The following is a 26397-nucleotide window of genomic DNA, read 5'->3' on the forward strand; positions in this document are numbered from 1 at the left end:
TAGTTATTATAGGAATTATAGGACTATTTCCCTCTATACCATTTGTATTTCATTAACCTTTGACTATTGGATGTTCTTATAGGCACTTTAGTATTGCCAGTGTAACCGTATAGCTTCCGTCCCTCTCCTCGCTACTCCCTGGGCTCGAACCAGGAACACAACAGCCACCCTTGAAGCAGTGTTACCCATGCAGAGCAAGGGGATCAACCACTCCAAGTCTCAGAGCGAGTGATATTTGAAACGCTATTAGCGCGCACCCCGCTAACTAGCTAGCCATTTCACATCGGTGACACCAGCCTAATCTCAGAAGTTGATAGGCTTGAAGTCATAAACAGCGCAATGTTTGACGCACAACGAAGAGCTGCTGACAAAACGCACTAAAGTGATGTTTGAATGAATGCTTACGAGCCTGCTGCTGCCTAACACCGCTCAGTCAGATACTTGTATGCTCAGTCAGATTATATGCAACGCAGGACACGCTAGATAAACTAGTAATATCATCAACCATGTGTAGTTAACTAGTGACTATGATTGATTGTTTTTTACAAGATAAGTTTAATGCTAGCTAGCAACTTACCTTGGCTTACTGCATTCGCGTAACAGGCAGTCTCCTTGTGGAGTGCAACGATAGGCAGGTGGTTATAGCTTTGGACTAGTTAACTGTAAGGTTGCAAGATTGGATCCCCCTAGCTGACAAGGTGAAAATCTATCGTTCTGCCCCTGAACGAGGCAGTTAACACACCGTTCCTAGGCCGTCATTGAAAATAAGAATGTGTTCTTAACTGACTTGCCTAGTTAAATAAAGATAAAATAAAGGTGTAAAAAAATCGGCCAAATCGGTGTCCAAAAATACCCATTTCCGATTGTTATGAAAACTTGAAATCGGCCCTAATTAATTGGCCATTCCGATTAATCGGTCGACCTCTAGACATGACTAAACTACATTCAGAACAAACATGTTCTAACATAGTCATAACACTGTCACAGAACCGAACATGTTCTAACATAGTAAAACAATGTAACAGAACCAAACATGTTCTAACATAGTCAAAACATTGTAACAGACCCTCTGCTCAAACAAACAGGGCCCTTGATGCTGTAATTTGTCAAGGGCGTAGAATGACAGGGAGGCTCAGCTCATTCCCATTCTGCACCGCTCTGGCCAGCGGCTCTGTCAAGAAGGGCTGGTGGCCTGGCCGGGCTGACAGACATTGTTTATCAGTGATGTCACCACTTCCCGTGAGGGCGGGTGGGGGGTGAAAATACCCAGATCAGCTAAACTCAGTGACAAAGAGCAAAGAGAGCCAGTCGCATGTCCCAGCCTTCATCAGTCATTCAAGCATGATACTTCCAACAGGCCCTGGACACCCTGGCCCTCTGTGGCAGTCAGTCATAGACATACAACCATAAGAGGTTTTCTGGCAATGAAACAAACTATACATATCAATAGTGCTCCGATATTCAACTGACAAAGGGCAATCCATTTGGTCTGTTTTAGTGTAATCAATATCTTAATTAAAAGATCAGTCTGTCAAATACAGTGAGGATCTCTAGACCTAAAATAAGACTTAGTGCGTTGCATGCAGGGTGTGGGAAATTCAGTTGAATTACTGTATCACTTACGTACTGTCCAAAACCATATTTGAATCTTTACTAACCTACATGATTGATTTGCTGCTTTCAACCAAAATGAAATGGAAATAAAACACTCATGCTCTTCTGTTGTGGACCCTCTGGAGAAATTTTTGGACAACCAAAAGGGGCCCAAAGTAGTAAACACTTCACAATAATAGGCAGGGACTCCAACAAAGCCGGAGCAGTGCTGCTCCACTGTGCTGGTGCTCTCTCCTTAAGCAGAGGCGATGGGCTAAGCATACAGAGGAGATGATGATCATGATGACCCTGCTTCCTGGCTTGGCCTATCAGCTCATGGCTGTATCCGGCCCTGGGTAGTGCATGTTTTCCTGGGAGCCTGCAAGAGTCCCTGCTTAATGCAGGGTTGTGCTGGGAGGTGGAGGAACTCATCTGCCTGGGCACCATGAAGGAACTCCACCCACTAGCATGCCTTTATACAAGTGGGCACCAGAGGTAGGATATACCGGCGCCACTGCCAACACAAAGGGCTTTTGGCTATAGGCAAACCACTGAAAATGTGCATAACCCACAGCGTTTTATAGGGGGCATGGTTGGATCGTTTAGAATGTTGATAATATTCCTCTAGTAAAGGTCAATGCATTTGGCCGATTCCAGCGTTATAGATGTTACATTTGCACGCAAAATCCCAACTTGTCTCATAGAATGGACAAACAAAATATAAATGAAACTGTTGATGTGTGTGTCTATAGTACACCTTGGGGGGAGTGTATATCCCAAAAAGCGGACTTGTAAATATTAGCATGTTGGAGAAATAAAGCAAATAAGAGGTGCTATGGATGTTACATGAAATGGATAAGCTTTTTGAGAAGAATGAACATATTCAAAAGTCTGTGAATTTGTCTTAGGTCAAAACATGGATAGCCATTTCGAAGGTAAGGATTGGCTGCACACAAAAATTATCATTTTAAAAAGATTGTCATTCCCATTAATACTTTAGGGAGGAAAAACTACTGTTATGGATGTCACAGTCTGAAATAGACATTCAAATCTTAAAGATTTCTTGAACAAAATCTACAGTATCATAAAACATTTGTTATCATCTGAAATGTTTCTCAAATGTAGTATTGTAAACTTAAGATTTTCATGCTCCGGTGACTTTCCCACAATATAGCCCTTTTTTTTTTAGCAAATCAGCTTGAAGCAGGTTCTTGGGGCCTGGGACATGGCATTATCACATGTAATATATATATATAATTCTATAAAAAGTAGAATATCAAAGCTGTAAAACATGATCCTAAATATAAACCATAAACTTAGGGAATACCATTGGTGTTTAATATGAGGATTTCAGCATTAATTACCTAAATTACTGAATATTCCGGAAGTTTTGCAAGCCTGAGTACCTTGACCTCTGGAAAACCGCATGACATGATCATGAAACCAGAAGCTACAGTCCTGGAAATAAAAATGTGATTGGCTTGGTGATACAAAAACATCAGATGCAAGCAAAACAATGTGAAGGAGGCAGTCGTTGCACAACAACTGTGCAAAAAGATAATAGCTTAATCTTGTTATCTGTATACAGATTATAGAGGTTAAAGACATCAAAACACTATTTGACTTTTGAGGCCAATCATGAGTGCCTCTAGCTTTTGTCTTTCCTTAGAAGAGTGTAGAGACAGTGGAGTGTCAAGATGGTACAAATAAATGAAGTACTGTGAATGTGCTGGAAACAAAACTGCTGAAATAAATGTATTTTCCATTCCCTGACATTTAGGCTAGGAAAGTGCAATGAAAGGAAGGCCAGCCGAAGCATTCGAGACTGGCACCAATGGAAAAAATGTACAACAGTTCTGAAAAATCCAAATGCTTTTGGGTTTAAGAAGACTCCATTTCATTCCAAAATTCCTTGTCATTACACAAGTACGATGTCAAGAGCAAAGGAGGCATGGCTGTCTACTCTCCTATAGCATGTTTTGTTGTTGTCCAGATATGTTGGTGGGTTTATTCGATGGGGCAGACTATTCATGTTTCAAATAGGAATATATTAGACAGAGCTTCATGACTCTTTATTCCACATGATAGAGTGTAGTTTCTGTATTGTATTGTTTCTGAATTGTAGTTTCTGCATTGTATTGGTAGCCTAGCAGTTGGAGCATTTAGGTAGCCTAGCAGTTGGAGCATTGGGTCAGGTAGCCTAGCAGTTGGAGCATTGGGTCAGGTAGCCTAGCAGTTGGAGCATTGGGTCAGGTAGCCTAGCAGTTGGGAGCATTGGGTCAGGTAGCCTAGCAGTTGGGAGCTTTGGGTCAGGTAGCCTAGCAGTTGGGAGCATTGGGTCAGGTATCCTAGCAGTTGGGAGCTTTGGGTCAGGTAGCCTAGCAGTTGGGAGCATTGGGTCAGGTATCCTAGCAGTTGGGAGCTTTGGGTCAGGTAGCCTGGCAGTTGGGAGCTTTGGTTCAGGTAGCCTAGCAGTTGGGAGCATTGGGTCAGGTAGCCTAGCAGTTGGGAGCATTGGGTCAGGTATCCTAGCAGTTGGGAGCTTTGGGTCAGGTAGCCTAGCAGTTGGGAGCTTTGGGTCAGGTAGCCTAGCAGTTGGGAGCTTTGGGTCAGGTAGCCTAGCAGTTGGGAGCATTGGGTCAGGTAGCCTAGCAGTTGGGAGCATTGGGTCAGGTAGCCTAGCAGTTGGGAGCTTTGGGTCAGGTAGCCTAGCAGTTGGGAGCATTGGGTCAGGTAGCCTAGCAGTTGGGAGCATTGGGTCAGGTAGCCTAGCAGTTAGAGCTTTGGGTCAGTAACCGAAAGGTTGTTTGTTTGAGTACCTGGTGAAAAATATGTTAATGAGCCCTTGACCAAAGCACTTAACCCTAATTTGCTCCATGGGCGCCATACTACAATGGCTGACCCTGTAAAACAACACATTTCACTGCACCTATATGTGACAATAAATTAAATATATATTTTTTTAGTTTTCTGGTTTGGTTTTGAGCTCTTGACACAGTAGCACCTGTTAATGTCCTCTCCCCTCCCCTTCTCGATAAACAGATTACTTAAAGTTGAATAAACTCCAGTACAAGACTCAACATGAATCTTTACACACCCACACCAAACTGAGTTGGGCACAGATTCCAGGTTATCAGGTTATCCAAAGGAAGTCCTCTTCATCCACGGGGCAGCAGGTAGCCTAGTGGGTAGCGCATTGGACTAGTAACCGGAAGTTTGCAAGATCGAACACCCAAGCTGGCATGGTAAAAATGTTGTTCTGCCCCTGAACAAGGCAGTTAACCAACTGTTCCTAGGCAGTCACTGAAAATAAGAATTTGTTTTTAACTGACTTGCCTAGTTAAGTAAAATAAGAAGTGCACAGGCTACTGTCACCACTCAAATCCCTGTGCTTTGCTATCCACTTTCACTGAAGGACAGCACATAGAATACCCATAATAGAATACCCATATCATATTTGGTATATGACATTTCTAGGATTTACAAGACATGCAATAATGTTCCTGGTACTAAGGCAGCAATAATTGAATAGGAGATGCCCCACACGGAGCATATCGTATTACTTATGGAGCAAATCAGACTAATCTAATCACAATAGAAAGGGGGAAAAAAGGGGTTCGAAAACAAACAACAACTTATTTGGTCCCGAGGGGTATACTACAAAGCGAGATCAATGATTCAGCTAGCCCAATAATGGACTAAAGGAGACTAACGTCACTCCTTGTAGTCCAAGGACCTTACATGCTCTGTTAAAAGGCGAATTGTCTCTCGCAACCAAAACAGCCATCTAAACGTGAATCAATTCTCAATGTCGGTAGGGTTCTAGAAACATTAAAAAACGCCCTATACTTTTATATCACATCAACATTAATTTCACAAATGCAAAATATAAACTTACTGTACACTAATTTAACCAGTTTTAACACAGAAGGTAGTTCGCATCTTTGAATGGGCTATGACTTAGCCAGCTAGCTTCCCAGAACATTCTGAAATAACTATGTATTGTTTAGGATGAGCATTAAATGGACATGGTCTAATGGATTCAACAACCAAAAACATATATCTAAGTTTAGCTTTCTTAATTAACCAGAAAATCAAAAGTATTTTATTTATCAAAGTTAGCTGGCTCACTCGTTGATCCCGCTTTGTAGTACACCTCTGGCCTGAAAACATGACATGGCCAGATCACATTTTGTGCATAGCTAGTCTACATGACAATATACTGCTGGCCACAAAATACCAATACATAGCCTTGCGAAGGGAGGGACAAATACAACTGCAAAAGTGAAATGACATTGATTGCGACGCCCGTATAGGAGTTGAGCTACATCGTGGTTTTTAGATATGATTTACCTTTCAGGGAGTGTTGACTGTATGCCGCTCATTGGGCTTCCGTTATGTGTTTTTCCCCGACGTAGGCTTTTTTTTATCCAACTAGCATTTTTACCAAAACGACAACCTCTGTATTTTGGAGAATGACTACGTCTTGACCTTTTCAATGTCCGTCCAAGAGCGTTCCACAACGATAAAAAATATTTGAATCCATTAAAATAAGAACATATACATGGGCTATTCCACAATGTAGACTTGAATTCGTTGGCTTATTTTGTTTATTCCAGCTATTGATGTAAAAAATGTGGCCAGAGAGAGATATCAGAGGTAAGTATAAACATGTTCTTCTTTAAAACCATTACAGGGGCGTGCATGAAATAACGCAGTTACATTGATAACACTGAATATGGTGAAATGTTCCGAGAAAATAAAAAGTTAACCTCTCAATATCTTCAGGAGAAACATTAAATGCGAACACATTGTAGCCTGGGCATCGCCTGCCGCTGTCAGCAATAGTCTTTGTCAATGGACCACCGGGAAAATATTAGCAGACTGGCAACATATTTGTTTCCATGAGAAATGCCACTTCACAAAGTTACTCCTTTGAACAATATCTTGACAAGACTCGTCCTTGATCGTCGAGAAGACTCCTGGTCATAGTTTTCCTTTAATTAAGTTATCGCAAATGAAGCTTGGCTTCTTTCGAGTGTCCCTTATTTTTCCTTCCGAAATGTTTTCATGGTAACATTCCCAATTCGCCCCTAATGTTATCCCAGACGAAATTGGTCTTTCATGCCACGAATAATTTCCTAAACTTTGACAACAATGAAAGTGATCCTCGCCGCGTTCTAAAGGTTTTCCGAATCCCCAGTTAATTTACATGAGTGATCTTCACTTTCGAACAGGCCTCTCGTTCTTTACTGTACTGTAGTGCGGATGGAAAAAGGAAACGCTTTCCCACCCACACCCCCCAAAAGGGGGAAAAAAAGCTCCTTTCCTCTTGTCCGCACACAGCATTCGTAACAGCAACTTTTGAAAGCAACACACGGATCTCGACAAATTCCGTTTTCAGTAGCCTAACGTTATTTCCTATTTGACTACTTTTAATGGAATTACATGCATTGAAACTCAAACGAAAGAGTACATTTTCGGAATAGAACTTTCAAAACGCTGTCAGCAGCTAGTTTGGCTGGCCAGCAAATGGGATCGTCATGATTCTAAAGAAAATGCTAAAATACAGACCAGTAGATGGCCAATGTATTGCACATGATTTATCCAACGGATACATTAAATAAATGTTTATTCAGCTATTAATTTTGAGGTTATTCAGGATTACTCATCAGAGCACACCGTTTAAAGTAATTTTTCCAACAATTGTTTACAGACTTTTTATTTAATTTATAATTCACTGTATCACAATCCCAGTGGGTCAGAAGTTGACTGTGCCTTTAAACAGCTTGGAAAATTCCAGAATATGATATCATGGCTTTAGAAGATTCTGATAGGCTAATTGACATCATTTGAGTCAATTGGAGGTGTACCTGTGGATGTATTTCAAGGCCTACCTTCAAACTCAGTGCCTCTTTGCTTGACATCATGGGGAAATCAAAAGAAATTAGCCAAGACCTCAGAAAAAAATGTAGACCCGGGTAAGTCTGGTTCATCCTTGGGAGCAATTTCCAAAGGCCTGAAGGTACCACGGTCATCTGTACAAACAATAGTACGCCAGCATAAACACCATGGGACCACGCAGCCGTCATACCGTGTTCTGTCTCCTAGAGATGAACGTACTTTGGTGCGAAAAGTGCAAATCAATCCCAGAACAACAGCAAAGGACCTTGTGAAGATGCTGGAGGAAACAGGTACAAAGTATCTATATCCACAGTAAAACAAGCCCTATATCGACATAACCTGAAAGGCCGCTCAGCAAGGAAGAAGCTACTGCTCCAAAACTGCCCTAAAAAAGCCAGACGACGGTTTGCAACTGCACATGGGGACAAATATCGTACTTTTTGGAGGAATGTCCTCTGGTCTGATGAAACAAAAATAGAACTGTTTGGCCATAATGACCGTCGTTATGTTTGGAGGAAAAAGGGGGAGGCTTGCAAGCCAAAGAACACCATCCCAACTGTGGAGCACGGGGGTGTCAGCATTATGTTGTGAGGGTGCTTTGCTGCAGGAGGGGCTGGTGCACTTCACAAAATAGACGGCATCATGAGGAAGGACAATTATGTGGATATATTGAAGCAACATCTCAAGACAGCAGTCAGGAAGTTAAAGCTTGGTTGCAAATGGGTCTTCCAAATGAACAATGACCCCAAGCATACTTCCAAAGCTGTGGCAAAATGGCTTAAGGACAACAAAGTCAAGGTATTGGAGTGGCCATCACCAAGCCCTGACCTCAAAAGTTAAACAATTTAAAGGCAATGCTACCAAATACTAGTTGAGTGTATGTGAATTTCTGACCCACTGGGAATGTGATGAAAGAAAGAAAAGCTGAAATAAATCATTCTCTCTACTATTTTTCTGAAATTTCACATTCTTAAAATAAAGTGGTGATCCTAACTGACCTAAGACAGGGAATTTTTACTAGGATTAAATGTCAGGAATTGTGTAAATCTGAGTTGAAATGTATTTGGCTAAGGTGTATGTAAACTTCCGACTTCAACTGTGTATATGTATAGATAGATACCGTAGGTTATACAAGTATTAGGCCTAAATGACTCAAGTCTGAAGCGCTTTAGGCTATAGGCATAATTTGAGCACAAAATCCTTTGTTAATCATTTATAGCATCATACATTCTACATGACAGTCTGTTTTGTGGTGTATTCTATACACTGAAAATAACTAATGGTATTCCCTCCTTTGTCTCCCTTATCCATGAGCAGAGGATTTTATGTCTGGTAATGTATCAGACTTTCCACATCCTTGTCCATGCTATGGGCTAATCTAAGCACTTGGTCATTAGTCACGGTATAGCCTAGGCCTACCTGCTTAATAAAGCACTTTATCTGGCTGCATAACATACTATAATAAAATAAATTATCTCATCACAAATTAAAATCAATCAGGATTAGTTATTGGTTGTTACAGTCTCATTCATTATTTAGTCATAATATAACCAAGGTGGAGTGTAGAGGAACTTCCATCAGTGCAATTTCAATCTTGGGGGCACACTTCCTCATGACGCTCTTGGAAACAAAACATTAGCATATACTGTCACCCAGAGGACATATAATGTATTGCAAAACCAATTTAAAAATAGTTGCAATAGCAGTATATTAGTGAGACTTGCCTCGGCAGTCACACTTTAAATATTGTACAATATTGACCATACCAGCATATGATCGAAGTACAGCTTAGTTTTGGTTACTGATCCATGTAAACTGTGATGCAAGGATCAACTTTTTAACTTTAAGCAGCACACACAAACATCTAGTTCAAGCACAACAACATGGTCCAGAAAACCATATTGAATACCAAGTCTGATAATAGCATGATTTGTTTGTCAGTTTAAATTAGAAATAGTTTGAAATGTGAAATATTTAATTTGTCAAAACTAAAACACATTGACAAGGTATTAACTAACTTCACTGAGGTAGACAAAATGTTCCATCCTTTTAGCATTCCTATGAGATTACAATAAAAGATGTGCGCTAGAGTTTGTATTCAAACCACTTCAGTGCCACCGACATCAAACACTGATGTCAAACACTCCCTGTGAGGGAGTTCCACAATTAAAGTCAAAATGGGGTAGAGCTGCATTTGTACAAATGTTGATCAATTGTTCATCAGACATCAAACTCATCAGTTCACCATCAGCAAGTGGACGGACGCAATATCGCAGAGCAGCATCCAACTTGTACTGTAGTTCAGCCACCAAGGGTAAAAGCTGATATACACCAGGGAGACTGCTACTGCCTGCCAAAATATTTGAAAAACATTTTGTAGTTAAATATGCATTGGAACACACTGCCCAGGCTACAGCAGCTTATTTGCATTTCACGTCTGTTTTCGTGTGGGGAAAGAGCCCTAAGGATCTGATAGTTTCACACCCCTGAGCCAATCTCAGACCTCCATCCCAGATTTTCATATTGAACCTGGTTAGATGCCTACCGCTCACAACCACACAGCAGGTGATCCCTGGAACACAATGTCGGGACTGCAGCTGACGGTCGCCCAATGTGTCTCAGATTAAATACCTCCACCCCAGTCACCTCACTCTTCACTCAGTCTTCCCTGTGTGTCCATTCACCTCTCCCAACTTGCACATCTCATGCCACCTCTTGTACTTTGTCCTGCTTTTCTTGCAGGCAAACTTGGCAATGTCCACCATGAAGACCCAGGCCAGTGTGTACATGGCCAGGCCCCCTCCCTTCATGATGAGGCTGGGCCGGGGAGAGGTGAGCTCACAGTAGAGCATCATGCCACCAACGCCTACACGCACCAGGGCAAAGAGCAGGATAAAGAGCAGATCCACCGCGTCCCCCCACAGGCTGTCGTAGCGGCCCACCTGCCGGAGGAACCAGCGGGCCTGCAGCAAGGGGTTGGTGATCTCGCTGCCGAAAATCACGGCACATGTCTCCACTGCCGACTTGCCCAGGCCCAGCGCCAACAGGATGCCTGCGATGCTCATGGTGTGGTGGGCCAGCATGACAGGACCCTCGGTGCGGACGCAGATGCACCAGCCAAAGTCGAATAGGAAGTAGCCCAGACTAACCACCAGGGCCAGGATCTGGAGCGGGGTGTTCTCTGTACCTGAGGTCACAAACGGGACAGGTCAGTTAGTCAAGGTCAATCTCATGCTGCAATTCAAATAGTTGCCATGTATACTGAAATAAATCGAAACTTAATACACCTGCATGCTTTGCAGTAACACACATCCAAACCTCACCTGCATGTGTTAAAGGCCAGGGCCCATCGATGAAGCTAATGTATGCAGTAAGACATACTATGAGGATCCCATGTGTCAGTGTCACCAGCCTGCAGTTCCACTCCTTGCCCCGCTGGCCATTCAGGTAACAGAATGCAAAGTAGAGTGAAATCCAGCCAATCAGGCAGCAGCACACCTCCAAAAGTATCATTGTTGTTGCTGTACAGGGGAAACCAGAGTCAACTTGACATTACTATGTCAAACAGAGGCAATGTCATATCTAGGCATACACTAGTATAATCTCCTATTTAGTTTTATCCCCCAATAGCCTAAGCTACATAATATTCATATCACATAATTAAAATATTTAGTATTCATATTTTACAGTCATTGTTACATTTTGTTAAGTAACTAGGGCTACAAGGTGTCAATTGTAGTCAGAGAACAGGCTTATTAGTTCAATGCTTATGCTATGTAATTTCAAATCATGTACCATATGTCACACTTTTTTGCTCCAAAACCTAGGCTTTCTTAAGAATATGGTCAAACAACAAAACAATGTAATACTTGGGCCTTGTAGCCATAATAATAGGCTAGTAAAAATCAAGAAGATCATAGCCGAAATGCTAGCATACAACTATAGCCTACATACCTTTATCTTCTACTCTCCAGATGCATCCTAACCTGGTATTCAGATCTGAAATATCAACTCTAACAAATATCCACCATCTTCAGCCTCCATTGGTGTTGCTATGACCTTTCAGATCTGGCTCGAAAGTCATTCCAAAAAGGCCTGGCACATTTGAAACGGAGCGCATGTTAACTTTTTCACTGCAATAAAACGTCAAGCAAGCCTACTACAATAAATTAGTCCCCTAGCTAGTCTACATCCCTTGCCCCTGGTTCTCAAGCAGCTTTAGCCTCTTATGAGATTAGTCGATTCCCTCCAGCTACCCTGGCTGTAGAACAAGCAAGAGATATGCAGTCCTACATTTATGGTCTCCTCAACAGACTACATTCAACAGTCTCTATGACTGAAACTTTGATGATATGAGAATGTAGTGAAATATAGGACATTGTAGTGAATATAGACTAGCCTAGGAAGACAGGTAGCCTCAAAATCTAGACTGAACCACGCTATGTTTCAGTAGTGGAGCGTAACAAACTAGCAACAGAGCTGAACTCAGTCTGGATTTCTAGGTGACAGGCATTACAAGCATGGGAATTAAAAGTGAGACACAAGTGTGCAGGATCTACCAGCATCATAACACATTCTAGGGAACTGGTGTTTCCATGTATGATTAGGCTACGACATGCTCAATGGCATGGCGATAGACCGACCGGCTACCACATTTTCCCTCGGGGCTGTTAGTTAATGACACTTAGAGCTGTGTGTGAAGCAGACAGAAGCAGACAGGCAGCTTTATCCCGCATCCAGATTAACCATAATCTGACTGGCAGGACAGTCAGGACTAGGTTGTCTCTGGTTATTGCCCCAAAGTACTCCAGGTCATTTGAGGTGAATGACATCTTACATCTTTGTCTTCATGCTATCATCTCAACAGTAGTAATGACAATTACTCCATCTGCTAGATAAAAGATTAAAAAACATGCATATTCCATATCGATACATCCATGCCCTAGAGACTACACTAAAACTTGTTACAATGTAACAAAGTGTGTTTAATGAAAATAACAAAATGTAACAATGTATGCATTGGACCATTGATAGATCACACTGAAACACATTGGAGATGGCAAAACGTGATACGCTTCTGAAACATTCCTTAAAAAATACTAGTGCTGATTTTAAAATCTTTATTCTTTTTCCAAAGCTCTTTTCCCTCTATCATTTCGACTCATTTCACAACCTAAATATATTTAAGCAAACATGATATACAGTTGAAGTCGGAAGTTTACATACACTTAGGTTGGAGTCATTAAAACTCGTTTTTCAACCACTCCACAAATGTCTTGTTAACAAACTATAGTTTTGGCAAGTCTGTTAGGACATCTACTTTGTGCATGACACAAGTAATTTTTCCAACAATTGTTTACAGACAGATTATTTCACTTACAATTCACTGTATCACAGTTCCAGTGGGTCAGTAGTTTACATACACTAAGTTGACTGTGCCTTTAAACAGCTTGGAAAATTCCAGAAAATGACGTTATGGCTTTATAAGCTTCCGATAGGCTAATTGACATCATTTGAGTCAATTGGAGGTGTACCTGTGGATGTATTTCAAGGCCTACCTTCAAACACTTTGCATGACATCATGGGAAAATCAAAAAAAATTGGCAAGACCTCAAAAAATTGTAGACCCTGGCAAGTCTGGTTCATCCTTGGGAGCAATTTCCAAATGCCTGAAGGTGCCACGGTCATCTATAAACACCATGGGACCACGCAGCCGCCATACCGTGTTCTGTCTCGTAGAGATGAACGTACTTTGGTGCGAAAACTGCAAATCAATCCCAGAACAACAGCAAAGGACCTTGTGAAGATGCTGGAGGAAACAGGTACAAAGTATCCATATCCACAGTAAAACGAGTCCTATATCGACATAACCTGAAAGGCCGCTCAGCAAGGGAGAAGCTACTGCTCCAAAACTGCCCTAAAAAAGCCAGACGACGGTTTGCAACTGCACATGGGGACAAATATCGTACTTTTTGGAGGAATGTCCTCTGGTCTGATGAAACAAAAATAGAACTGTTTGGCCATAATGACCGTCATTATGTTTGGAGGAAAAAGGGGGAGGCTTGCAAGCCAAAGAACACCATCCCAACCGTGGAGCACGGGGGTGTCGGCATTATGTTGTGAGGGTGCTTTGCTGCAGGAGGGGCTGGTGCACTTCACAAAATAGACGGCATCATGAGGAAGGACAATTATGTGGATATATTGAAGCAACATCTCAAGACAGCAGTCAGGAAGTTAAAGCTTGGTCGCAAATGGGTCTTCCAAATGAACAATGACCCCAAGCATACTTCCAAAGTTGTGGCAAAATGGTATTGGAGTGGCCATCACCAAGCCCTGACCTCAATCCTATAGAAAATGTGTGGGCAGAACTGAAAAAGTGTGTGCGAGCAAGGAGGCCTACAAACCTGACTCAGTTACACCAGCTCTGTCAGGAGGAATGGGCCAAAATTCACCCAACTTATTGTGGGAAGCTTGTGGAAGGCTCCCCAATATGTTTGACCCAAGTTAAACAGGCAATGCTTCCAAATACTAACTTAGTGTATGTAAACTTTTGACCCATTGGGAATGTGATGAAAGAAATAAAAGCTGAAATAAATCATTCTCTCCAATATTATTCTGACATTTCACATTCTTAAATAAAGTGGTGATCCTAACTGACCTAAAACAGGGCATTTTTACTAGGATTAAATGTCAGGAATTGTGAAAATCTGAGTTGAAATGTAATTGGCTAAGGTGTATGTAAACTTCCGACTTCAACTGTATAAAAATACAAACAGTAGGCAACATCATGATTTAGATTGCTGTCTGGCATTTTAATATATACACCTTCGCACATTTATTCTCACACCTGACCTCCTGATGAATATCAAAGGAAATGGGCAAATTAACCGCACTGTAAACATTAATGGGCAGTTAAATTCAATCCAACTCATACAGCTGCATAGGCTACATAGTGGCATACAGACATACTGTATCTTATTTTCCGGTGGTCAAATTAAATTGCAGTGATTTGGACTGTAAAGTCAAAACTTTAGAGTACAGTACTGTAAAATGCCAGGTAGACCCTGTTTAGGTCATATTGATCCAGTTGTCTGAATAAGCCACTTGTGCGTGGGCAGTAGTTTAACAGTTGCTGCGTCAACATATTCTAACGGCAGGTTTAACAGAACTCTGACCCTGACTCTGATGTTCCTATTCTTTTTTTTTTGTTGCTTCCAATAGTTTTACTCTTATAGATAATGTAGGCTCAAATTCAGTTTGTGCCTCATATGACCTCAGAGGTGCCCTAAACTGATGCTAGAAATATTGATTATGACATTTCACATTTAATTCCAAATGCATAGAGTTTCTCAATATAATTTTAAAAGGTCTTCACGTATGTCTGCTGGTTTGTATCTATTTCTGTTTCCATTCATTGACATCAATAGTTTTAGTTCTCTTCCACAACAGGCAGGCTTTCTCAGTGGTGATAGGATGTAGGGTTCCATGTGCGATACCACGACCTGTAACGCAAAGATAACAGGTTCATCTCTCATCTGTACAATACCATGTTGCCAAATACAGTGTTAGACTAATTCTGTGTATCTCCCAAATGGCACCCCATTCCCCATGTAGTGCACTACTTTTGTCCAGGACCCATAGGGCTCGTGTGAAAAGTAGTGCACTATATAGGTAATGGGATGCCATTTGGGATATAGACACTGTTCACATGTCCTTGGCTGTGGTGAGCAAGTGTCCCCTACCCTGGTGAGCTGAAGGACTGGTTGACCTGAGAGGTCAGAGCAGCGGAGCCAGACCGGAGTGTTCCGGGCGAAGGCCCACGACTAGGACTATTGGGAGAGGAACTCGATGACACTAGAGCACAGAGGAATACACTCAATTTAACATGCACACTGAAGAAAGCTTGAAACTTCATACAGTGAGTTTCATATGGAGGAAGGTTTTATAGGTTATTTCTCACACTGTCGATTTCACAGAAAATGTCTATCCCATTTACTTTTTCTAAGTACTACAGACTATATGAAGTAGTCTTAAATACAGGTCTTAAGTACTACAGACTATATGGAGTAGTCTTAAATACAGGTTTTAAGTACTACAGACTACAGAGGGGCAAAAAAGTATTTAGTCAGCCACCAATTGATACAGGTAACGAGTGGAGGACAGAGGAGCCTCTTAAAGAAGAAGTTACAGGTCTGTGAGAGCCAGAAATCTTGCTTGTTTGTAGGTGACCAAATACTTATTTTCCACCATCATTTGCAAATAAATTCATAAAAAATCCTACAATGTGATTTTCTGGACTTCTCATTTTGTCTGTCATAGTTGAAGTGTACCTATGATGAAAATTACAGGCCTCTCGCATCTTTTTAAGTGGGAGAACTTGCACAATTGGTGGCTGACTAAATACTTTTTTGCCCCACTGTATGTGGAGTAGTCTTAAATACAGGTTTTAAGTACTACAGACTATGTGGAGTAGTCTTAAATACAGATTATATCAAGTACATATGGTTACACTTGCCTCCTGAAGCAGGAGGGCTGTATGATCTGGACGTGGATGCCTGAAACAACAGTTACATGATGGCTGGTGAGACAAAACACAAGACAATGTACTAAAAATGTGTTGTAGCATAACTATACATTCCTATCACACTATTCTTTCATTATACAACTCTTATCATAACAATGAACATTATTTGAAAATATACTTTCAAACTGACTTGAAAATAGAGAGCTACTGTATGTATTCAGAGCTGGCCATTTCACCATCAGGAAGAAACATGCATAATTTAACCCAAAACGTTATAACTGAGAGATTTAAGGCTAACCATTCTGGAGTTGAAGTTGTGTGATTTCATTGGTGAGGTGGACACGGGGCAGTAGATCCTCTTCTGCTTCTGTCTGCGGTTACAGAACCACACCCGCACCACCTCCTTCTCCATAGACAGCTGCTCTGAGATCAGCATGATCTCCTCCGAGTTAGGCTTGGGGTTCTGAATATAAATATTGGTATTAGGTGCTATAAGCATGCATGAGGCTTTATAATGTCTTGTAATATGGCATATGATATGAAGCTGCTCTGAAATCAGTGTGATCTCTTCCGAGTTGGGCTTGGGGTTCTAAAAAGAAACGTTGGTAGCTAACACTGTAAAGCCTGCAGACATAATGCGTATTACTTGTTATAAGCATGAATGAGCCTTTATAATGTCTTTAAAATAAGCCATATCATTTGTGTCAGCATTGCAACTAACTCAAATGGCTGCTATGTAGTCACTCAAGTGTCACAACAATGTGCATTATGGTGGATTGTTTTGCTCCCTGGAAAGCATGGAAAAGTGCATTTAAATACGACCTATATCAACAGTTCCTAAATTATTTTCAGCATTTATGATTGGAAATGGACAGACAGAGTTAACTCACGTCAAGGAAGCGTTTCTCCAGGGTGAGCTTTATGTTGGTTTCGATGCTTGTCCTCTTTTTTCTTTTCCTTCCATAGCCTTCCATCAGGGGGGGTAGAGAAACAGCATTGCTCATAGAGTCAGAGGGGCAATTCTCTGATTTGGAAAGAGCATGAACATGATTTACCAACGTACATTTCCTCTAAAATACATTTCCAGCCAATATAGCAAAATAAATATCCTCTTGACATAGAAATAGTGTGTAAATACATGCAATGGCACATGACGTAAATGACTGAGAAATACCAAACCATCTACAAAATATACACTGAGTTTATAAAACATTAGGAACACCTGCTCTTTCCATGACATCGACTGACCGACCAAGTTAATCCAGGTGAAAGCTATGATCCCTTATTGATTTCACCTGTTAATATCACACCCTGATTTCTCAATTTGGTTAGTTCAGGGTGTGGTTTGGGGTGGGCATTCTATGTTGTCTATTTCTTTGTTGTTTTTGCCTAGTGTGGTTCCCAATCAGAGGCAGCTGTCTATCGTTGTCTGTGATTGGGGATCATATATAAGTTGTCATTTTCCGTTTGGGTTTTGCGGGGTGTTGTTTTCCGTTTAGTATCTGTGCCTGACGGAACTGTTCGCTTTTGTATTCGTTATATTTGTTTGAGTGATTCTTGACAATAAAGATCATGGACACTTTCCACGCTTCGCTTTGGTCTCATTCCGACGACAGCCGTTACAGAACACCCCACCAAAAAAGGACCAAGCAGCGCGGCCAGGAGGAGCAGGGATCCTGGGCCCGTGAGAAAAGAGAGTGGAGGACATCCTGGACCTGGGAGGAGGTAATGGCAGGGGACAAGACCCTGCCATGGAAGCAGGTGAAGGCAGCGAAAGAGGAACGGCGACGATACGAGGAGTCAAGGCAACGACGGAAGCATGAGAGGCAGCACGAGAGGCAGACCCCCCCCCCAAAACAATTTGGGGGGCACACGGGGAGATTGGCGAAGGTAGGGTTTAGACCTGAGCCAACTCCCCGTGCTTACCGTGGGGAGTGTGTGACTGGTCAGGCACTGTGTTATGCAGTGATGCGCACAATGTCTCCAGTACGCATTCATAGCCCGGTGCGCTCTGTTCCAGCTCCCAGCAGTTGCCGTGCTAGAGTGGGCATTCAGCCAGGACGGATTGTGCCGGCTCAGCGCTCCTGTGTCTCTTCGGTCCAGGATATCCTGCGCCAGCTCTACGCACGGTATCTCCAGTTCGCCAGGACAGCCCAAAGTGGCCTGTTCCAGTTCCCCGAACTTGCTGTGCTACAGGGGGAATCAGCCAGGACGCGTTGTGCCAGCTCTGCGCTCCAGCTCTCCAGTGCGCCTCCATGGCCCAGCATATCCTACGCCGGCTCTGCGCACTATGCCTCCAGTGCGCCTTCATAGCCCAGTGCTTCCAAGGCCAGCACTCCACACTCACTGAGCTGGAGTGGGTATCCAGCCAGGACGTGTTGTGGCAGCTCCCCGCACCAGGCTTCCAGTACGTCTCCTCAGTCCGGTGAGACCTGTTCCGGCTCCATGTACGAAGCCTCCAGTGATGATCCATGGTCCGACGCCTCCAGTGATGATCCATGGTCCGACGCCTCCAGTGATGATCCATGGCACGAAGCCTCCAGTGATGATCCATGGCCCGGAGCTTCTAGTGATAATCCATGCCACAAATCCTCCAGTGATGACCCATGGCACGAAGCCTCCAGTAATAATCCATGGCCCGGAGCCTCCCGTGATAATCCAGTGACACGAAGCCTCCAGTGATGATCCATGGCACGAAGCCTCCAGTGATGATCCATGGCACAGAGCCTTCAGCGAGGGTTCCCAGTCCGGAGCCTCCAGCGACGGTTCCCAGTCCGGAGCCTCCAGCGACGGTCCACAGTCCGGAGCCTCCAGCGACGGTCCACAGTCCGGAGCCTCCAGCGACGGTCCACAGTCCGGAGCCTCCAGCAGTGGTTCCCAGTTCAGAGCCTCCGGCGATGATCCACGGCCCGGTTCCTCCGGCAACGATTTACGGTCCGGAGTCTCTGGCGACGATCCACGGTCCGGTTCCACAGAAGCGGAGGGATTAGCATAGGGAGCGGGGGCTACGTCCCGAACCGGAGCCGCCACCGAGGATAGATGCCCACCCGGACCCTCCCCTATAGGTTCAAGTTTGCGGCCGGGAGTCCACACCTTTGGGGGGGGGGGGGGGGGGTGTGTGTGGTTCCCAATCAGAGGCAGCTGTCTATCGTTGTGTCTGATTGGGGATCATGTATATGTTGTCATTTTCCGTTTGGGTTTTGTGGGGTGTTGTTTTTCGTTTAGTATCTGTGCCTGACGGAACTGTTCCCTTTCGTTTTTGTATTCGTTATTTTTGTTTGAGTGATTCTTGACAATAAAGATCATGAACACTTTCCATGGTCCACTCTTCCTTACGACAATGAGCGTTACAGTTAAATCCACTTCAATCAGTGCAGATGAATGAAATAATGATTTTTAAGCTTTGAGACAATTGAGACATGGATTATGTATGCATGCTTTTCAATGGGGTATAGTAGTAGGTGTCAGGCACACAGGTTTGAGTGTGTCAAGAACTGCATCGCTGCTGGGTTTTTCATGCTCAACAGTTTCCCATGCTTATCAAGAATGATCCACCACCCAAAGGACATCCAGCCAACTGACAACTGCGGGAAGCATTGGAGTCAACATGGGCCAGCATCCCTGTGAAATGCTTTCGACACCTTGTACAGTCCATGCCCCAACGAATTGAGGCTGTTCCGAGGGCAAAAGCGGGGGTGCAACTCAATATTAGGAAGGTGTTCCTAATGTTTGGTACACTCAGTGTATTGTTATACTGTATAGTACCTGCGTCACTCAGCCATTTCTCAAGTAGAGGCTTCAGCTTGCACATGTTCTTGAAGCTTAGGTTGAGGGCCTCGAAGCGGGAGATGGTGGTCTGGCTGAAGTCATTCCCATACAGCTTCCCCATAGCCAGGCCTACATCACCCTGATACACACACACAGTGAATATATTTGAATCTGATTATGGCAAACCTTCAAATTATAATCTCGTTTCAATCTACATCATGAATTCAATACCTGTATTACATTATTAATCTCCTTCAAGTGTGTTGACTACAAAAATGTTAAGTCACTTCACTCCTGCCTTTGCGCTATGTGAGTTTCAACAGTTAAATGATATCAGAATGAGCAAATACACCAAGTACAGAAGTTAGGTGGCATATCAGTAATCAGAGCGTGTGGCAGTAGCTTCAAGGTTAGAGAGGTGTGCCAGTAACTGAAGGGTTGCCATTTCAAATCCCAGGACTGACAGGAAAATATCTGGTGGTATTGAGAATCACTATATTAGGTGCCATATATTGCCATTGTGCCCTTGTGCAAGACATTTAACCCCTAACTCGTTCAAGGGGCGCTGTTCTGTGACATCTAGACACTTTTGTTAGTGTATCAGTATTTGTGGTGTCTGGGGGGTTGGGAAAAAACATAAAACGGCAAAAAGATAAAGTTGTATTGTATTTTGAGCCAGTGGCCCTCTGTACCTGGGTGAAGCCCAGTTTGATGCGTCTCTGTTTGAAGGCCTTGGCAAACTGTTCCAACTCCTCCAGGTCACTGGCCTCGTCCTGCTGGGGGGGGGCCATGTGTTTGGGGACCTGCAGGTGGGACATGTCCAGGTGGCCTTCCATGGACGACGACGTCAGGCCCGACCGACTCATGGCCTTTAGGGAACACAGTGGTGAGGAGGAATACTGTTAAATGGGTGACGAAAGTAATTGTGTATATGTTTAGCCATGTGAAAATTATAGCAGTGTTAGAAACCTTTTTCATGCAAAAATGGAAAATGTTTGTGTCTTATGCAAATGTCTCTCTTCATAATTCCTCATATTAATATATTTGACTGATATCATTGAAAGTTCTGTGATAAATCCTTGTCCCTCTCGTGGTCTGTCCTGTAAAGAGTTAATTCTGTTATCAAGTTCAAGGACCTGGATGCATGACGTGAAGTGTTGCCCTATTGTCTTCTCAGTAAACATGATAACTTTACTTACATTTCTCTGCCTCATCCATATAGCTAATCATGTCAACTGGTGTAAGAAGTGGGATTTTTACCTGAGGTGTCAATGCTAACCCAGGCTGGTGCTGGAGGAGGCCTGACTGGCTCTGGGTGGGAAAGCTGAGGAGGTTCTGCTGCAGAAGTGCTACACGGGGGAAAAAAAGACAAATTAACACAATTTGTTTAGAGAAGTATAATATATATTTTAACTTTCACACTTCCCACATTTTTCAGAAATCCTGTTTGAATGATTCCCAGTTGTAGGATTCTCTCCCTGCTTATTCTCTACTGATTTCGTGAGTCCTCAAACTGGTATAGCTAAAAATCCTGTGACTTTTGGGAAAGTTTCCAGAATATTGCAACCCTTTCATTTGATTGTCCATGTGTACCTTGGTGCCCCGTGTGTTGTGTCTGTGAGAGAAGGAAGGAGGAGGGGGGTGAGAGGTGGTGAGAGCCGGGCATAAGCACCAACTGCTGCATGGTGTGTGAGGAGGAGACTTCCTGTTGAAACAACAGAAACACAATCTTAGATTTTTCATTTATTTAACCTTTATTTATCCAGGTGAGTTGTTGAGATACAATCTCTTTTGCAGGAGAGACCTGGATCTAAACCAAAAAACAACAATCCAAATGCCCTCATTACAGAATGACAGTTTTCTCCCATTCTTAGAAAATGATAAATAATTATAGCTTGACAGGACATTAAACATGGGGCCAAGGGCTGTACATATCAAAAATATTAGGGTAGGAGTGCTGATCTAGGATCAGGTCCCCCCCATTCATATAATCGTATTAATTATGAACTTAAAAGCCTCTGATATATTGAGACAGAAGATGAGTAACCTACCCCTGATAGCTGGCCACCAGATATTGGGGCTCCTTGTGTCAGGTGACATGTCTTGTGTGATAAGACAGAATGGGGAGAGTCATTGAGGACCTCTGTCTTGATCTGGAAACCAATCACATCACAATATTTCTCACTTTTCTATTCCTACTTTTTGATGTTGCAATTGTCTTTAGAAGAATAACAGTACATAAACACGGTCTTGTCGTTTTCACTGGAAATGTGGATATAAATTGTGTGTGACCAATTGACGTAGAACAAATGTCAGCCTGGTTGTTCTATCTTGTCATCAACAGTATCAATGTTATTCCAACTCCGATCCTCCAGTACCCCCAACAGCCCAACTCCGATCCTCCAGTACCCCCAACAGCCCAACTCCAATCCTCCAGTACCCCCAACAGCCCAACTCCGATCCTCCAGTACCCCCAACAGCCCAACTCCGATCCTCCAGTATCCCCAACAGCCCAACTCCGATCCTCCAGTACCCCCAACAGCCCAACTCCAATCCTCCAGTACCCCCAACAGCCCAACTCCGATCCTCCAGTACCCCCAACAGCCCAACTCCGATCCTCCAGTACCCCCAACAGCCCAACTCCGATCCTCCAGTATCCCCAACAGCCCAACTCCGATCCTCCAGTACCCCCAACAGCCCAACTCCAATCCTCCAGTACCCCCAACAGCCCAACTCCAGTCCTCCAGTACCCCCAACAGCCCAACTCCAGTCCTCTAGTACCCCCAACAGCCCAACTCCAGTCCTCCAGTACCCCCAACAGCCCAACTCCAGTCCTCTAGTACCCCCAACAGCCCAACTCCAGTCCTCCAGTACCCCCAACAGCCCAACTCCAGTCCTCCAGTACCCCCAACAGCCCATCTCCAGTCCTCCAGTACCCCCTACAGCCCAACTCCAGTCCTCCATTAACCCCAACAGCAAACTCCAGTCCTCCAGTATCCCCAACAGCCCAACTCCAGTCCTCCAGGCCCGCCAACAGCCCAACTCCAGTCCTCCAGTCCCTTCAACAGCCCAACTCCAGTCCTCCAGTCCCTTCAACAGCCCAACTCCAGTCCTCCAGTCCCTTCAACAGCCCAACTCCAGTCCTCCAGTCCCTTCAACAGCCCAACTCCAGTCCTCCAGTCCCTTCAACAGCCCAACTCCAGTCCTCCAGTCCCTTCAACAGCCCAACTCCAGTCCCTTCAACAGCCCAACTCCAGTCCTCCAGTCTCTTCAACAGCCCAACTCCAGTCCTCCAACAGCAAACATTTTTGTTGTAGCCCCGGACAAATACACCAGATTTAATTAATTGAGGGTTTGATGATTAGTTGACAAGTTTAATCAGGAGCTACAATAAAAATGCATACTGTTAGGGGTACTTGAGGACTGAAGTTGGGAAACTGTGTGTGTGCGTGTGTGTGTGTGCATATGTGTGCTCCTTGACCGGTTGGGTTAGGCTGCAGGACTTGTTAAACAAGATACAAACTCTGATAAACACCCTCCCCTCAGGCAGTGTAGTATGCAAATAACCCCCAGGACTAAAACAATAAACCTCCCTTTAACAATCTCCCATTGCCAAATGGATAGACATAGTTTAGGAATAACTAAACTAAGATAATAGGTTTTAATAAGAGGTGGACATTTTGAGGTATATAAAGAGTGGTGTGAAAAAATGTCATGATCTTAGTGGAACTGTCCAGCACACTTACAATAAGTGGTATTGAGTTCATGTAATATGACACTAGATGCTCTTATTACATGATTTTCACAGACTAGAGTACCTTCAGTATTGACAATCACAATCAATATTTCTGTTACATGTACAAGACCAATCTTATTTACAATGACGGCCTACCCCCGGCCATACCCTAAACCGGACGTCACCGGGCCAATTGTGTGCCGCCCTATGGGACTCCCAATCACGGCCGGTTGTGACACATCCTGCAATTGAACCAGGGTCTGTAGGGACGCCTCTAGCACTGTGATGCAGCACGTTAGACCGCTGTGCCACAAGGGAGCCCATGTGGTATGAAGTAAAAATATATATTTTTTAAATATAAAATAAATGATTAACATAGTTTTCCTGTAATGTCCTACTATGAACTCTCTAAGAATTTGTTCTTAACTGACTTGCCTAATTAAATAAAGATTACATTTTTTTTATTTTTTTTTAAAAGTTGCTCACAGTTCAATTAATTCCCACTTATGGATCATCTGAAGTTAAAATGACATGTGCTTTCTATACTCACTTGTCTGGTGAAGTCAATTCCATTTTGTTCATTGTCTGCAGGAGAAAGTAAATATAAATGATTAAACAGTCATAAATTACAACGTCATACCTATCCCCAAGAATATTATGGCCACATTGTGGTTTTCTGTTTATTAGAATAGGCCTACACCTGAAGTAGCGCTCTGGATAACATTATGGATGATTTTTGATAATTAAGATAAATTCAATAATAGGCAAATTGCTAACACTTTATAATAACTTTCATGAATAAGTTATAAATGCTTGTAAATATATATAAATAGTTGCTAAATTACCATACATTTGATAAATTATTATAAATTGTAATGCTCATAATACTTTTAATTGTTAATACATGTTTACAAATGATGTAATAGTTTATAAATAGTTCATGCATTTTATTTCACAAAAGTGTTAAAACCACATATCGAGACGCCATGCCCACTGAAACTGAGAAGCCCTTGTGCCTCAGAAGTGTGTCCTCAATTTGTAGGATAAAAATACACAAGATGTAGTTTATTTCAACAGTTTCTTGGCACTGACCATATATATCCTCATCAGGGCTATAGTGTAAAAAAATCCAACACAGCCATATGGATGATTCACCACCATATGGAGTGAATGATTACAAAGGTTATGATCACATTAACCCTTTTAAGATACTGGCACCCTCCCTACAACACAACGATGCCATACGAGACAGAGAGTTCAAAGGTCTACTGTGTCAGGTAATCTTCCCTCATTTGAATTTCAAATAGGACCTCTGGGAGTTTGCGGCGAGTGATGTGCCTGCTCGACCCACAGTATGGAAATCTCCCCCCCACCCCCCCCACCCCCAGGCCAAACTTCCAGTATGGAAATGATGGTGCCATGCAAATCAGCTGCGTAGCCTTGACAACCTTTTCAGGCCTTTCCATGGTAATGTTTACAGACCCCCAGGTGCACTACACACATTGACTAACTCTAAACCCAGAACTATAATGGAACTGGGATAGCATTGGCAACACAGGATAGAACAAAACTTTGAACACTATGTATACTGTATTATTATTATTGTACTATCGTATTATACAGAATTGTCTGGCAGCATCCATGTCCCCTTATGTCAGTTCAATCTCATTTTAACATCGGAAGACTGGAGTTGATCACGTTCTGCATTCGGTCCCTTCGCAACTTCGCAACAATTAATTCCCTTGTAATTCTAAAAGCTTTGATAAAAAGTGTCTTCTGATTTTGTTTCCCGTAATATACAGTACCATGGTTGATAATGGTTCACTTCTAAACAAATTAGGCCAAGTGTGACGTCGGTATGAAGGATCGGGAGACAGACGCAGGAATGCGTAATAGGGGTTTTTATTTACCCAAATTACTGCGTGTCACGTAAAGGCACGGGGACGAAGACCAAACAAACACTATACAAAACACAGGGTTGAAACCCAAACAAAAGAGCAAGGAGTACCTCGAATAAATAACCAACAGACATTGTAACAATAATCGACAGGACAATGGTAAACCAAGGACACACTTGTACAATTATTCATCACTGGGAATAGTGGTCAGGTGTGCGTAATGAAAGTTCAGGAGGGATCCGTGACAGTACCCCCGCTGATGCGCTGCACTAGCAGCGCAATGACACCGGCCTCAAGGATGATCACAGGAATGCAGTGCGGGTCGTTCAGGACCTGATGAAGCTGCCGAAGTTGTGGGATCGTCGGATGGACCAGTAGCAGTGGCATCAGACGGACCGGTTGTGGCAGCGTCGGACGGGCCAGTTGCAGCTGCTGAAGTTGCGTCATCGGACAGACCAGTAGCAGTGGCATCAGACGGACCGGTTGTGGCGGCGTCGGACGGGCCAGTTGCAGCTGCTGAAGTTGCATCATCGGACGGACCCGTTGTGGCAACGTCGGACGGCCCAGCTGCAGCTGCCAAAGTTGAGGCGGCGCTGGACGGACCGGTAGCACCATCGTCAGACGGGCCATTCCCGCTGTCTTCCTTAATGGCCGATTATTCTGTCACGTTGGTATAAAGGGTCAGGAGACAGGCTAGGGTTTTTTATTTCATGTAGTTCTATGTACTTTTGTGTGGATATAATTTTTTTACGGACCGTACATGGCGCTCCATCGCTCTATTTGTGTGAAGTGTGTAAGGCCCTTTAGACCCTTAGACCAGCCCAGGCCACTGCCTGCATTATTCTAACCCGTATCCCGAAGAGACCATAAACCTTTAGTGGCTCTCTGGATAGTGCTTTCAAAAGTGCATTTGATTTGCACAGCAGCATATTCTAGATGATGGAAGGAGTTGACACTCAGAATAGTCTGTCTGG

General features: G+C 43.2%; 3 protein-coding genes across 15 annotated transcripts in view; all 3 read right to left on the reverse strand.

Annotated features, from left to right (window-relative positions):
• The window catches only part of arhgef12b (Rho guanine nucleotide exchange factor 12b), a 114821-nt gene extending 107677 nt beyond the window's left edge, over positions 1–7144 (reverse strand). For 6 of the 11 annotated variants that reach the window (XM_090186080.1, XM_090186076.1, XM_090186079.1 and 3 more), the window contains exon 1: positions 5947–7144. In XM_090186080.1, coding sequence (XP_090042206.1) covers positions 5947–5978 — 32 coding nt within the window. In that variant the 5' untranslated portion in view covers positions 5979–7144. The remainder of the gene's footprint in view (positions 1–5946) is intronic. The other 5 variants (XM_090186075.1, XM_021617667.3, XM_090186078.1 and 2 more) reach the window with 3 other exon arrangements.
• Positions 7145–7301: 157 nt separating this feature from the next.
• On the reverse strand, positions 7302–11707 carry tlcd5b (TLC domain containing 5b). Of its 2 annotated transcripts, XM_021617671.3 has the most exons (3): positions 11452–11707; positions 10821–11018; positions 7302–10684 (listed from the first exon to the last, which is right to left on the reverse strand). In XM_021617671.3, the coding sequence occupies exons 2-3, from the start codon at positions 11008–11010 to the stop codon at positions 10152–10154; spliced, it is 723 nt and encodes a 240-aa protein (XP_021473346.2). In that variant the 5' UTR covers positions 11011–11018; positions 11452–11707; the 3' UTR covers positions 7302–10151. The 2 variants fall into 2 exon arrangements, with proteins under 2 accessions (XP_021473346.2, XP_090042209.1); XM_090186083.1 differs by lacking the exon at positions 11452–11707 and having other exon boundaries at positions 9454–10684; positions 10821–11141.
• Positions 11708–12467: 760 nt separating this feature from the next.
• Positions 12468–26397, reverse strand: part of pou2f3 (POU class 2 homeobox 3) — a 28746-nt gene continuing 14816 nt past the window's right edge. For both annotated transcript variants that reach the window (XM_036989842.2, XM_090186082.1), the window contains exons 3-13: positions 24076–24110; positions 21841–21942; positions 21383–21494; positions 21050–21138; positions 20482–20658; positions 19787–19928; positions 16912–17045; positions 16320–16484; positions 16013–16052; positions 15240–15351; positions 12468–14999 (exon numbers count right to left, since the gene is read on the reverse strand). In XM_036989842.2, coding sequence (XP_036845737.1) covers positions 14957–14999; positions 15240–15351; positions 16013–16052; positions 16320–16484; positions 16912–17045; positions 19787–19928; positions 20482–20658; positions 21050–21138; positions 21383–21494; positions 21841–21942; positions 24076–24110 — 1151 coding nt within the window. In that variant the 3' untranslated portion in view covers positions 12468–14956. The remainder of the gene's footprint in view (positions 15000–15239; positions 15352–16012; positions 16053–16319; positions 16485–16911; positions 17046–19786; positions 19929–20481; positions 20659–21049; positions 21139–21382; positions 21495–21840; positions 21943–24075; positions 24111–26397) is intronic.

This window comes from Oncorhynchus mykiss, chromosome 10 (assembly GCF_057628025.1).
Source record: "Oncorhynchus mykiss isolate SJ-2025 chromosome 10, ASM5762802v1, whole genome shotgun sequence".
NCBI lineage: Eukaryota > Metazoa > Chordata > Actinopteri > Salmoniformes > Salmonidae > Oncorhynchus > Oncorhynchus mykiss.